General features: G+C 36.5%; 1 protein-coding gene across 5 annotated transcripts in view; it reads right to left on the reverse strand.

Moving 5' to 3' along the window:
- HELZ (helicase with zinc finger) overlaps positions 1-15,705 on the reverse strand; it is a 162,611-nt gene that overhangs the window by 63,984 nt on the left and 82,922 nt on the right. For 4 of the 5 annotated variants that reach the window (XM_072781083.1, XM_072781084.1, XM_072781085.1 and 1 more), the window contains 3 exons: positions 10,109-10,288; positions 9,516-9,620; positions 2,581-2,759 (listed from right to left, as the gene is read on the reverse strand). In XM_072781083.1, coding sequence (XP_072637184.1) covers positions 2,581-2,759; positions 9,516-9,620; positions 10,109-10,288 — 464 coding nt within the window. The remainder of the gene's footprint in view (positions 1-2,580; positions 2,760-9,515; positions 9,621-10,108; positions 10,289-15,705) is intronic. The other variant, XM_072781087.1, reaches the window with a different exon arrangement.

A 15,705-nucleotide genomic window follows, 5' to 3' on the forward strand; every position in this document is an offset into this window, starting at 1 on the left:
GATAATAAATAGATAGATGATAGATAGCAACTTTTCAAGCAAAAAGAAGGGCTGGCAACTAAACCCTGATAGTCCATTCACTATTCATGTGGTGAAATATTGAAAATAAAACAGTGGTAGTTTATAAGTAACTTTAGCTTTACCATGCCTATTAAACATTAAAATAAAAAAAAAAATCACACCTAAAATCTAATATAAGGGAGAAAGTTATAATCCAACCTTGACTGAAACAAAGGGGGTACTGATTAGCAGAATCACTAAATTGATTATTCAGGGGTGTGTGTGTATGTGTGTGTATTTGTATTTGTATAAATTCATTCTAAAATACTACCCTGGCTAAAACAAAACAAAACAAAACACCAGTGTACAAAAAATGACAGATAAATATCAACCATCTGTAGTAGGAGGCATCCCATGTCTTGATTGCTACTGCCACTCACACTGGGGCACAGGATTCTGTGTATAGAAGGGAGGAGAAAGTCCTTTTGCCCCTAAGAGGGGAAGAGAGGCAAAAATCTCAGTCTCAATGTAGAGAAGGAAAAAGTTCTCCTTTACTGCCAAAACACCGAGGCAGGAAGAAGGAGTCCTTCTTTTTACTAGCATACCAAAGAAACAAAATAGTTTCTGAACAGAATGACAAAGTTATAAAACTCCCTGGATTAATTAGCCTCCTGTGAGGAGGGCCCAAGAACCAAACCTCTTTTTCTATCCCTATTCCTATGAATATCAGCAAGTTCCAAACCATCTACTTATGCAACTTTCTAAACCAATCTGTTTTTAGGTTAGGAACATTTTAAATCTTACTGACTGGCTGTAATATCCACCATCATCATCCATTCATACAAATGGCTGTGACTGATATTGTACATATCAATAAGTGTTGTCTATTTCCTGACAGTGGCCTAAATATGATAGAGGCTTTTGCATTTTTCTCCCTGTTAAGGAGAGACTTTGTTCTACAAAGCTAATTACTTGAAAACTAGTGGTTTCATTAGATAACATTTTAATTAAATAGAGTGAGGCTTGAATCAGGAATTGGATATATCATGAAACTGTTAAAGCTATTGCTTAAGCTAGTAAAGGTAACTCGAATTAATCAAACTGATTTAGCCTGAGACTTGATTCTCTTATCGGCAAAATAAACCTCCTTCCACAGGACTGATACGGGAATTAAATGAAATCAAGTACAAAACACCACCCAGAGCAAAGTACATAGGCAACTTCTATGTATTCTATATTTTTTGCTCTTCAAAGCCATTCTTTTATGTTCTCACAAAACTTTACTGTTTAGGAGGTTTGGGCATTTTACCTAAGTGGCAAATAGGCAGAGTATAACCATGAAGTAATCAGACTGATTGTTAAATAAACATACCAAAATTTACATTTCAAATAAGTGTTGTTCCTTCAAAGAAGTCAGTTGGGAGGAAATAGAACCCACTCCAATGATGCAGTCACTGTTCAAAACATTTCTGAAACTCTGCTTTTATAACTGGCCTCACCAGCCAGCTATGAACTGCATGCACAAGAAAATAAGTCTCATTACATGAGAGGCACATCTATCTCTCTCTCTCTTTTTTTTTTTACCCCTAATGGTACTGCTCAGTTGGATCACCTACCTTATTTACCAGACATGTCTCAGAAAGATTTTGAAGTTTTTCTAAAATTAAATCTACCCTCAAAAAAGAAAGTTTGGTCACCATTCATTCATTCAAAATAAACAGAGGTTTATCAAGGGCCTCCAGGTGTCTATACCCTGGGCCAGGTGCCAAGAATTCAAGGTGAAGAGAACAGTATCTACCTTCCAGGGACTTGAATGTTCAAAAGAATCTGTCACTGGTTCTGAAAGCAATTCCAAAAGGAGAGAGCAAAAAAGTGTTGAGCAATGTCAACTATTATAATACAGCAGTAATAAATGCTCTTCCAAAGCAAATATCTTAAAGTGGTACCACTTTTTGATGGTTAAGTTCTGCTATTCTTATCAGAATTACCTGTCACTTTATATCTGTACTTCATACGATATTAGTTTGATTTTTACAAATTCCTACACTTAAATAATCTTAATAATAGGTCTAAAAAACCTATTATGATTGCTGTCTCTACACTGTATAACACAAAAGTACTTTAAAACAAAAACCTGAGAAAATTGTAAAACAAACAAAAAGACCAAAACTATCCAAATTTTAATTTTCACCTGACCAAGAGTAAGTAAATACCCTCAGATCAGGGAACAAATAGAATAGTGGTCACTCAAATGTCTAAACTAGGGGCGGACTTTTTTCTTTTTTTTTTTTCTTTTTTTTTGGTAAAGGGCCAAACAGTATATATTTTAGGTTGTGTTGGCCATACAATCTCTGTTGCATTTACTCAACTCAGCTGCTGTGGCACAAAGGCACCCATACATAATAAATAGGTAAATAAATGGGCATGGCTATGTTCCATCCAATAAAACTTTATTTACAAACACAGACAACAGGCCAGAATTGGCCCACAGGTTATATAGTTTGCCAACCCCTGATCTAAACCGAATGCAGAAGCCCTATGCATTCAGAGATACCCTATCTGTGTCTTGAGTCAGCATACCAGGTTCAAGGTCCAACTGACAGAGGTACTGGGAAGTATTCAATGTAACAACAACCACTCGGTGTTTAAGAATATCTTCTTTCTGTGGCATCTGAAAGGTGGAATGTGCGCTTGAGATCAAACAGTACTGATGCACAACTGGGTGGACAGTCTTTACCCAGCGATTTCTGAAATATACCCTATAAAAGAAGATAATATTTCCTATTTATATTAACATGTTACCAATATAATAAAAAAACTGACAGTATTATTTAAGACTACCATATCCAGAAATTAACAAATAAATCTGGTAATCATTAACACTCTACGAATTAGAATTTAACATACAACTGTGACTATGCCCTACCAAAAAAGGATTCAAACAGAAAGCATATGCACCATCATAAAATATCTCATTATTTTTAAGTGTTCATAAACACACTGTGTTCACACAAACAGCTCACACAAAGAGTTCATAAGCACTATAGTTTTTTTCAAGTTCAAAACATTCCCATTTGGGAATTACTTTTTTCCTAGAATATTCTTACAAAAATATACTTAATTCATATTGTAATTATCTGTGCTAATAAAAATAGTGAATTGCACATCCACAATAGAAACTTCAATGTTATCTGTATTTCACTTCAGAATATATTTTTATACTCGTATCTAAATAGACCTCTAAAGGAGATTTATTTAAAGGAAATTATCTGAAGGAAATTTAAAAATAAAGTTAAATTTTAGACAACCAGAAAAATCTTAAACAAGAGCATCTCCTCCACTAACTGCAAAAGAAAAATATTAATAGGCCTCATGCAACAGACTACTAAAATGGTATAAAAACAACTCATCCATCCATCCACCCACCCATCTCTAACCCACTGGCATATAACAAATATCTACTGGGTGTCTACTATGCTGCAGCACAAAGGCAAATCACATGATTTCTAGGCTTTCATAAAGGCTTTGATTTACTCTAATTTTAATGGAAAGCCATCAGAGTTCTGACAGGGCAGTCACATGATCTGAATTATGTTGTTAAAGGACCACTCTGTTTCTCTGACAGAATATATAGTTTAGGGAGGTAGGAAAGGGCTGGACAGTGGTATGCTGGTAAATGTTGAACAATCAGCTTGGAAGAAAGGGGTGGAGCTGATCTGTAGTGTCTGCTGACTACTGTGTAATAAAATCTACTACCATGGCCAATTTCAAGCCACCAACATGATGCTAATGAACACAAACTTGGGAAGCCATGTACATGATTATGCCTCACAGCTACTATAAGCTTGGCTGCGACACATGACTGACTGGAACAGAGGCAGGGGCAGAGAACAGAAGCAGGGAGACAAGTTAGGAGGCTGCTGTAAGGCTCTGAACAAGAAAAACTAACAGCCTGGACCAGGATGGTAACAATAAAGATGTGAAGGTAGCTGGATCCGCTACATATTTTGAGAGTAATGCTGACGGGATTTACCGGTGAATCAGATTTAAGAAAAAGGATGATTCTTTACCTTTCAAACTAGATGAATGACAATGGTATTTACAAAGATGGTGAGAGTGAGGAACAGATCTGAAGTGGGGGCTGAGAATTCAACTGTGGACAAATTGAGCAGCAGACATCCAAGGGGGGATATTCAATAAGCAGGGGTATATGTAAATCTGAAGTTCAGGAGAAAGTCTGAGACAAGAAGTATACAAATGGGATAGTATTTAAGCCTTGGGACTAGAAGAAACTAGTTGGAAGAGTGACTGATGACTCCCCCAACTTTCAGAGGCAGGCAAAAGGAGAGGGAAACAGTAAAGATAATTGGCAAGAAGCAGTTAAAGAAGTAGAAGAGGGGATCCCTGGGTGGCGCAGCGGTTTAGCGCCTGCCTTTGGCCCAAGGCACGATCCTGGAGACCCGGGATCAAATCCCACGTCCGGCTCCCGGTGCATGGAGCCTGCTTCTCCATCTGCCTGTGTCTCTGCCTCTCTCTCTCTCTCTGTGACTATCATAAATTAAAAAAAAAAAAAAAAAAAAAAGTAGAAGAGAACTTCGGAGAGCGTAGGGTCCAATCAAGGGATAGACGTCTACATTATTAAATCTTTGGGATATTCTCTAGGCCCATCACAGTGCTTGACTTATTAGCAGCATATAGGTTCATGGTGGTTCCCTGCCTGCAATGCTCTCTTCCCTCAGCTTCTGTGACTCAGCTTCTCCTTGCCTTCTGTCTTCCTCTCTAGGTTAGGGCTTCCCACACATTTCTCTTCTCAGGCTCTGTTCTTTTCCTGACCATCTAAACCAGACCCGTGGCTTCAATCACTACCAATACTCTAGCAATTCACATTTTTCTCCTCCAGCCAAGACCTCATCTCTGAGCTCCAGGATGCGTATCCAACTTTTTATTTAACATTTGTCTCCTTTAGGATATTTCAAAGGCAGCTCAAATGTAATATGTGCAAAACCTAACCTTATGATATTCTAAAATGCGTTTTCACCTTCATCAAACTGGTTACTGCTTTTAAGCAAAGCAAAAATAACAGTAATAATAAATACACCTAAATATAAATTAGAAGAGAAAAATTAAGAAATATATTTTAAAACATTATTCTGAGAGGAAGGACAGTAACCTTAGTAAAACTAACCAATATCACTTCTAAAGATGTAAATATGGGGGCACCTGGGTGGCTCACTAAGTTAAGCATCTGCCTTCAGCTGGGGTCATGATCCCGGGGTTCTGGGGTCCAGGTCCACATCTGGCTCTCTGCTCAGCAGGGAGTCAGCTTTTCCCTCTCTCTCTGCCCTCCCCCCTGCTCATGCTCTCTTCCTCTCTCACAAATAAATAAATCTTTTTTTTTAATAAATAAATAATAAAATATGTAAAATTATTAAACAACATGTTTTAGGTCTTTTTTTTTTTTAATTTTTTTTTATTTATTTATGATAGTCACAGAGAGAGAAAGAGAGGCAGAGACACAGGCAGAGGGAGAAGCAGGCTCCATGCACCGGGAGCCCGATGTGGGATTCGATCCCGGGTCTCCGGAATCGCGCCCTGGGCCAAAGGCAGGCGCCAAACCGCTGCGCCACCCAGGGATCCCTGTTTTAGGTCTTAATAAAAAATGTTTAATTAGGGCAGCCTGGGTGGCTCAGCAGTTTAGCACCACCTTCAGCCCAGGCTGTGATCCTGGGGACCCGGGATTGAGTCCCACGTCAGGCTCCCCACATGGAGCCTGCTTCTCCCTCTGCCTGTGTCTGTCTCTCTCTCTCTGTCTCTCATGAATAAATGAAACCTTAAAAAAAAAAAAAAAAAAGTTTAATTAGACAAGCAAAGCAGAATTTACTTAAGTAAATGAAAAATCTCATTTTACCAATTACCTGAAGAAAATCATTTACAAATTATGATTCCATTAACTAAAATATGTGCATTTAAACATAGAAATTACTAGAAACTAAACTCTAAAATGTTAGTAGTATTTATCTCTGTGTGCTGAGAGTATAGATAATTTTTACTTTCTTCTTGTTCTTTTCTATATTTTCCATACTTTCCTACATGAACATTTAATTGTAAAGCTGGAAAAAAGGTTTTGCAAATTATTTATCAATACTAATACCAAGCACCACTTCTCCCTCAAAGAAAAAATAAAAATTGAAATTCGGGATCCCTGGGTGGTGCAGCGGTTTTGTGCCTGCCTTTGGCCCAGGGCGCGATCCTGGAGACCCAGGATCGAATCCCAGGTCAGGCTCCCGGTGCATGGAGCCTGCTTCTCCCTCTGCCTATGTCTCTGCCTCTCTCACTCTCTCTCTCTCTGTATGACTATCATAAATAAAATTAAAATAAATAAATAAAAAATAAAAATTGAAATTCTAAAAGTCTCACTACTGACCTTTTTTTGCAATTACCTTGGAAAGTCACCTCAAGTTGAAGCTAGTAAGACAAAGTTTAATCATTAAGCCTATATTCCTTAAAAGTGTTGACTTCAAAAAGACTTAAATACTTTCTTGGTACTTTCACTTTGTGCAACATTTAAGGTACACACTGTCTATAAGGCTATTCAAAACACAAGCAACACTTTTCAAAACTGGAGAACAGTGAGTGATAAGTGACACCTTCAAGCTCACAGTATGAAATGTGACACCAATTAAGTAATTTACATATTTCTAGGAAGAAACCATCCACAGATTTTAATATGAATTATGACTGTTAAAGTAGCAGATTATCTGGTATTACATAATTTTAATTCACTGAAATTTTATTCATGTATTGAATTCATATATAATAACCCCTCAAAATATTATTACTTAAGATACTACAGAATCAGAATCAGAAATATCCCAGAATATAATCTATTACTTTGAAAATCTATAGAAAACAACAAATATATTCTATTTGCCCAGAAAGCAATAAATATATACTCTCTCCATAGATAATTATAAAGTAGTAAGTCAGCCAGAACCAGTTACCAATCTTCAGAACTATACACAGAAACTGTGTCTTCCTCTCTGGCCCAACATTTTTTTTTAAGATTTTATTTATTTGAAAGAGAGTGCACGCATGACTGGGGGGAAGGGCAGAGGGAGAGGTAGAAAACAGACTCCCCGCTGAGCAGGAAGCTCGATGTGGGGACTCAATCCCATGAGCAGAAGGCATACACTTAACCGACTGAGCCACCAGGTGCCCTTCTATACCTTGAAGTCTACTAATTCTAATGAAATAAGAAGTAAAAACCAAAACAAAATGTAATCTAAAATGGTTCCTAAAACCTCCAATCCTGGCATTTTAAACTCAACTCCTGGAAGCAATAGAATTTTATACATTTAAACCATAAGTGTACATATTTAAACATATTTACTGTATTAAATGTTTATGACCATTTTCACACTTTACGGCATTTACCAGTCCCACTCCAGACTACAAGATGTAGAAGGCAAACTCTTCATGGGTCTTATGCCACAGACAGCACACCTTCAAGGTCACGTGTAGACACTTAGTGCCCCCTTGTGTTCTTTCCCCTGCATCCTGGGACAATTCAGATAAAACTAATCTCCCCTAGAGGACTGCACCATGCTAATTTCCTCTATCCCACCCCTCCCATACCTCTGGTTTGTCATCCCTCAGGGTAATTACAAATTAATCTGAGTAAATGTAATAACAGATGGCACTAATAAATTTTAATAATTCAATGCACTGCCCTCCTAGGGAATACACTTACAAGTTAACACCATTCTCCTTTCTTTTTCTTTTTTTTTTTTTTTTTTAACACCATTCTCAAAGAGATATACAGTGGTGAAAATGTAGGGCCACAAAAAGAAAATACTTAGGAAAAAAAATCAAGCCTTTCTTATTTCATTCCATTTAACTAAATGGAATAACTTGAAACTTATATTTAAATAAACCACTCTTCAAGCTTGAGGAGAGGTGAGATTTTTCTGCTAGAGAGCAAGTTTCTGTATCTAGACCATTACAACTATACATATACCCTATTAAAACGTAACTTCTTATTCTACACACTGGATTATAACCTGTTGGATTATAACCTCCAAAACATAATTTTAAGTGGGAAAAGTTAAACATAATGCTAGTCACATGGTAGATGTTAATGTTTATCAACAACAGCTCTTCAGCCCCAAAAATCAAATGACCAATCCTAAATCAATCCTAAATCAATCAAGATTTGAGGGGGCTTTTACTCCACTGCTTCCAAGCCAAACTATGATAATTGAAGCTGTCATACTTCCTACATAGCACACACATACACAAACATAAACACACACACCAATAATAAAAGCAAACAAAACAAACACCTCCATTAAAAAACACTCATGGCAAAACTGCTACTAGCCTGAGTTTTTACTTAAGACTAAAAAAGATTAGAATCTGAAGCAAACTAGTTACTTATGATTTAACCACTGATAAAATGCATTTTCATTTATAGTGACTGTACATATGTGATATTTTCTTATTAAATATAACTGGATTCTACTTAAAATAATTATTTCTGCTCTAATTTATCTTCCAGAGTGAAAACAAAGTATGGCATAGAAACCTGTGTAGCAGGCCACACCACCTTTTTCTCATTTGTTCTTTTTAATGCAATTGTAAAATCATTCAAACAGCTTTGGTTGTGGTTATTAAGAAATAGATAGCATAATCTCATTTTTTCATGCCTGGACTCAACTAGAAATAAAAAGTTAGTGGATTATGATTCAAAAGTGTGGTTAGAAATTAATTTGTAAGCAGTAATTGTATTCGAATAACATAGGGCATGACATATTAGTTTGTAAAATGGCAAAACTAAACATTAATTCATATAACAATGAAAGCAAATGGTGTAATAAACAACCATTTAATGATTCTTTATTGTTTTCTGAAGAAAAGGATTTATTCCCCACAATCTGTACTTAAGTACATTTCATATCCATATACACTCAAGACAACCTTTCTCTATCAACATAAACTTTTCTTTGATACTTTGTCTCTTAAATGATAGCAAAAAGTTGTAAATACCAATTACATTTTGTTGTAGTAATCATTTCAGTATTTCATGCTCCTCTAAAGTGTAGCTTCTATGAAATTACCTGCATGATGACGGTCAAAATTTTATATCTACTGCATGACTAGTCTGCCATGCAAAATATCCTAGAATTTTAATTAAATTTAATTTAAATAAATCATTTTTATATTATTTCATCATAGTAGCTTTTAGAGGTACACATCAAAATCTGCTCAGATTGTAACAACATTTTTATATACAAAACTTAAAAAAGGATGTCTTTCTCTTTACTTAATGTTTAAGAAATGATCAAAGATTTTTTTAATTTTTATTTGATTTTAAATGACTGCTTCAAAAGGCATCACCTCCAAATGTCAATATAGTTAAAGATTTCATGTTCTCAAAGGTACTAAAATCTTTACAGACACCTTTTCTTAAGAATAATAAAGTATGATACAGATACATAATAAGCCTTAAAAAATACCTGAGAGGTCTTGCCTGGGGATTGCCTGCTTCTACATATGGATGTAAATAATCCTTTATGTAGAGGTCAGCAGCACTATTAGAATGGGTGCAAATGAGGATCCTGCTGAAATAAATGGTGCAAATAAAAAGAATGATAAAACACAAAACTACTCAAGCAGTATAATACCAAACAAAAGCAGTGGCCATCTTAATATCATACATTTCCCTCAACCTACTCAGCATTCTTCAACGTTTTATTCAATGATGTTTTCAGAAAACTGTATTACTCTTTAAGCTGTAAAGGAAATAAGCTCCCCCAAATTATTTTTAAATCTATTACACAGAACTTTTTTCCTGCACCCAACTCTTTGGCTCTAGCATATATTACAATTTCGTAGCAGACTTGGGAGTTCTAATGGCTATTTAAAAGTGCCAATATTTTAACAGTATATTTTAAAAGAATTCAAATTTTAGTCCTTTGGGGTTTGGGTGTGGGTCTTTTTTTTTCCCAAGCTGAATTAAACGGTCTTGCTATCCTTAGCTTTGTACTCACAATAAGAACAGAGGTTGTGCCCTACTGATGAAATTGGAGCACACATACCACCATCTCACCTCGTCTCTTGCTGCTGGAGTATGTGCTTGACGGCCTGAGCTAGAGTGAACGTTTTGCCCGTCCCATAGGGTCCAATGATGAGGACAGGAGGCAGCTGTATTGAAAGTGGAGTTGTAATGGCCAGAACAGCCTCTTTCTGTTTTGCATTTAGCCGAGGATCCAGCTGTTCATCCCATTGTCTATAGAAAATAAAAATTTATTTTAAACGCATCCATCTTATAAATAAGCAAAACAAAAGAATCTTAAATTTTACTGAACCCTTAAAAATACTGAAGAAGCAGAGCATCTACAAAAACAAATGCTTATTCTTTTCAGAAAATTACCCAACAGAGTTGGTATAGGGTGCTTCACCATGTAGATCAAAATTCGCTTTAATTACTGTGTCCTATTCTAAGTGCAAAGAGATTTTGATAACTAAAGCACACACTCCTAGTCTAGCCACTACCAAGTCTATAAATAGTAATGGCAAAGTCTCAAAAATTAATTTCCCTCTGTTACATAAAAAGATCAAAAAACTTTTTTTTTTCTGTTAATAAATCAGTATTCGTTTCTTTGTACCATCAGTAAAATGTAAAAAGGAGACAAATTGAATTTCAAATTCTAGTCCCCTGAAAGCTCTCTTTAGTGAAATTTAAAACAAGAGGCAGGGCAGCCTTGGTGGCACAGCGGTTTAGCGCTGCCTGCAGCCTGGAGTGTGATCCTGGAGACCCGGGATCGAGTCCCACATCGGGCTCCCTGCATGGAGCCTGCTTCTCCCTCCGCCTGTGTCTATGCATCTCTCTCTCTCTCTCTCTCTCTCTCTGTGTGTGTGTGTGTCTCATGAATAAATAAATAAATTTTTTTAAAAAGTTAAAAAAAAATAAAATAAAACAAGAGGCAAAGAAAAACCTGTGTGTTCCTGGTTAAAAACATAAACATTCACAACATTCTTAATTCAGAAAATAAGTTTTTTGTTTGCTTTTTTTTAAAGAGGGGTGCCTGGGTGGCTCAGTTGGTTAAGAGTCTGCCTTCAGCGCACGTCATGATACCACAGCCCTGGGATCAAGCCCTGAGTCAGGCTCCCTGCTTAGTGGAGTGCCTGCTTTTCCCTCTTCTCCCAGCTCCTGCTCTCTCCTGTGCTCTCTCACTATCTCTGTCACTATCTCTCTCTCAAATAAACAAATAAAATCTTTTTTAAAAAAAAAGTATCAAAGGCGAAACAATATGAAATGTTTTCTAATATTTTCCCACATACACATAATGTACATCTGTTCTATTTTTCAGCATAGAGAACACCTGTCATAGTAGCACAAATGGCTGCTGTAATGGGATCTATCTTACGAGTGTCCCTTCTATGACTTGGCTAAGTTTTGAAGATTTAAACGAACAGCAGATGCTAAAAGGGATCAAACCAAGTGGAGAATCAACAGCATTCTTTCTCACAACTACAATTAAAATACTAAATATTGCAACAACTATGGTAAAAATGATAGCGATGTGATCCAAAATAGGAAGGGTGTATAAAGGGATGCTTAAAAAATTTACATTCAAAATGCCTACAAAACAATCCTACATGAAGAGAACATGGTTTAGACCAGAAAAATCCCTTCTCTTGGAGGCTGTCCTCTACTGTAATAAGAAGCTAGTCATTCATGGGAAATCTTAATATTTTCAGTTTTAAAAAATTATAACTAATGCTATATATATATTGACAGATAATTTCAAACAAATGAAAGTCCCCAAGGAAATATAAAACTTTAGAAAATAAACTTTGACTACATAAACATACCATTACTTATTTCTCTGAAACTTAAGATTTTTAAGTAAAAAACAAAAGTACTCTGACCAGTTGCACTAGATTTCCTGGAAACCATTCACTAAAACTCAAGCTTTTTACTTCAAAGAATCTCTCTCTTCATTAAAGAGCCTATGTACTTATAACTCTGCCAGCATCTAGCAATGTTCCATTTTCTGTAAAAGAGGAAATTAAGTGATCATTAAGTCTACATATAATGTATTTGGAGAAACTCAAATCATTCATGGCATCTCCTCTGCCTTCCTCTACTACTGAGCCTAGACAGCTAAAACACTCCATTTTTCAGCCTCCTCTTCTGGAGCTCCAACTCTGGTCAATGAGCTTATAAGAAGAGGTCCCTGAGGGATCCCTGGGTGGCGCAGCGGTTTGGCACCTGCCTTTGGCCCAGGGCGCAATCCTGGACACCCGGGATCGAATCCCACATCAGGCTCCCGGTGCACGGAGCCTGCTTCTCCCTCTGCCTGTGTCTCTGCGCCTCTCTCTCTCTCTCTGTGACTATCATAAATAAATTAAAAAATTTAAAAAAAAGAAAAAAAAGAGGTCCCTGAGAAGGGCTTCTGTTCATCCACAAAACACAAAGCCTTAACAGGAGAAAGCCCTCTTGCCCCTCTGCCTTCCTCCTTCACCTGGCTAGAATGAGATCCTGGTAAACAAAACTGCAGCAGCCACCTTATAATCAAGAAGTAACAGACAAAAAGAATAAAACCAACATGCTCCATGGCAGAGAGGAGGAGAGACTTCAGTCCCTGATGGTACTATGGAGCCCTTGCAAGTCCTAGACCATCTGCCTCTGGGCTTCTATCTCTACTTGTTTAAGCCACAGTTAGTTCAATAAACTGTTATTTGCATTCATACTTGACCCCAGTGGCTTCTTTATCTATACATGGAGATAACAACATGCAACAGATGGTCTTTCTAAGGTCAAATGAGACAATATATGGAAGCTGTTCAGAAAAATAATTGAGCGATAAGTGCTCAATTAATGTTAGTTTCTATTACTACATTCTCTGAGAATCTCAAAAAAATGACACATTACTCCATCAATACACACTTTCAAAAACAAAGTTTAAAAAAAACACTCTAATCCTTCAAATTTAGTGACTTCAAAGAACTTATGAGACAATTATATACAAAAGTATAAATCTAAGACATTCATGACAAATTTATAGGCATAGTTCTAATACATTATCTCTTTATTTTTATAGTCCATTCTACTTATCAATTGCTTCAGTGTAAATAAGTGCTTCAGAGCAGACCAGAAACCATCTATAATTTCCGGTGATGAATGAGGGAGGCCAATGGGCACAAGTTGTCTTTAGTGTACCACCTGCTCAATAAAGGAAAGACGACTTATAATACATATGCTGGTAAGACATCCTGATTTTCACAGTTTAAAATGATATAGTCTCTTCAAGCTCATTCTGAATAAAAATTATTTAATCCTTGAACCACATTGATTCAAAGTCCCTTTTTCCCCTGGTCTAATATATTTTCATAATTAATTTACAGATCACATGCTCGAGAATAATTTCTCAACTTCATTTATCTATCTTTATTCCACCTTATCCCAGAAAAGATTTTAAATGGCTAATAGTTTCTCAGTATATTCCTATACTCCAAAGACACCTTTTAGTTACCATTAAATTACGGGGGTATGGAATCTCTTCCTGCTCAAAAGTTTTTTGTTACTTGACATTTTCTTACTTACTTTTGTAGTTAACACTTGCAGTCAGTAGTATTTGAATATACTGTTACATACAATATAATTTTCAGAGGTAAACGTATCAAATACATGCCTAAAAGTTTACTGATATGCTCTCACATTTGAAACCCTAATTTCCTTCTTTAAACTTGAAACTTTTTTTTTTTTAACATTTTATTTATCTATTCATTAGAGACACACAGAGAGACAGAAACACAGGCAGAGGGTGAAGCAGGCTCCTCACAGGGAGCTGGATACGGGACTCAATCCCAGACCCTGGGATCATGCCTGAGCCAAAGGCAGACACTCAACTGCTGAGCCACCCAGGCATTCCTAAACTTGAAACTCATAGTAACTTAAATACGTCATATATTAATAACATGTAAGACTGTTAAGGATTTACAGATAAATGAGACATGGTCTCTTCCTTCAAAAAGCTCAGACTATAATGAAAACAGGAGAAATGTACACAAGTGACAAAAATTCATTTGAGATAAATTGTGCTTGAAAAGCACAAAAGTGACTGAATCTAGCACACAGCAGATACTCGAGAAATTTTTGTTGGAATAATGAAATGAAAGAGTCAGATTCATCTCCTTGAAGGTCAGAACATTTGGACTGTATTAAATCTTAAAGAACAGGTAGATAAATAGATCAGTATTGGGCAAAGATTACTTCAGGAAGAGAAAACCATTTACAGATAAAAATGGTATAGGGGGACTCTCTGAGTTTATTGGGTATAAGGTATCAGTTTCATAAGATGAGAAGGTTCTGAAGATGCATGACAATGTGAATATACTTAATACTACTGAAGCATATACACTTAAAAGTAGTTTAGAGGCTACTTTCTGTGTTATGTAAATTTTACCACAATTTTTTTAAATTGTAAGAAATTAAGTATAGGGCCAATTAAACAAACTTCAAGGTAATTCAATATGACTAGAGCATGGGTATTTAGAGGGGTAAGGGGGAAGTCAACTAGAAAAAAATAAAATAAATCTGAAGCTACTGTTGGAAAGCCCTGTCAAAGGAACCACATAACAAGAGGATGGTGTTCAGCTGCTCAGACTATCCACATATCAAAGAGACACCTTCAGAGATTTATAATCACTAAAATGAAGTGATTATTTTAGCAAACTAATTGTGGAAGAAATATGTGTATTGGACCAGAGAGCAGAAACATAAACTGCCGGACAGAAGACCAACCAGAAGGCTACCTACATAATCCGGCTCTAAATTACATACTGGCTGTAAAAATGGAAGAAGGGGGGGGTGAGTGCAGAGAAGGTGAATCAAATGGGAAATGAGAAGACTGGACTTTTATAATTAGTAAATCACTGATTACTTTCAGGAGAGTGAGGAAGTGGGAAAACAGATTACAGGATGAGTATAAAGTGGAAACATATAAACTCCTCCTGCTTGAGAAGTTTGGCAGTAAAAAGAATAGGAAACGGATAGTCAGGGGAAGCAAAATAAGGGAGAAATGATTTGGTTTTTGTGTTGTAAGGCATACTGTGCTTTGTTCTACTTTTAGAACTGGAAGAAATGGAATGTGAGGGGAAGAGATATATGCCACTTCTAGGCCTGGCCCATAAAAATTTCCTATGTGATCCCTTGTGCTCATTCTTCCCCTGCCTGCCAGCTGCATGTCAACACAAAGAATGAAACCGTGGTAACCACTTACTGAAGATACTAGGGCCTCCATCAGTGGTGGAGCAGGGCCCCCTGACCAGGACTGGATTTACACAGGTGATAAGTAAATAAACAAACTTCTATTGTGTAGAGCCATTGAGATGAAAGAAAGGAAAGAAAGGGAAGATAGGGAAAGGGAACAGAGAAGGAAAGGGAAAGGGGAAGGAAAGGGAAGAAAAGGGAAGGAAAGGAAAGGAGGAATGAGCAGGGTAGCAGCAAGGGCCAAGAAGATAAAAACTCAGGAAAAAGGATGAGAAGAAAGATGCAGTCATACAGCTGTCATGGTTATTTTGGAAACAATCAGAAGTACCCTTATAAAGACACTTATAAAGCTGTGCCAAGGTGAATTTAAGCAGGAAAATATTTATACAACCATTAACCTGAGAGCAGTTTCTGAAATATTATCT

The sequence above is a fragment of the Canis lupus genome, chromosome 16 (assembly GCF_048164855.1).
Source record: "Canis lupus baileyi chromosome 16, mCanLup2.hap1, whole genome shotgun sequence".
NCBI classification, from domain to species: Eukaryota; Metazoa; Chordata; class Mammalia; order Carnivora; family Canidae; genus Canis; species Canis lupus.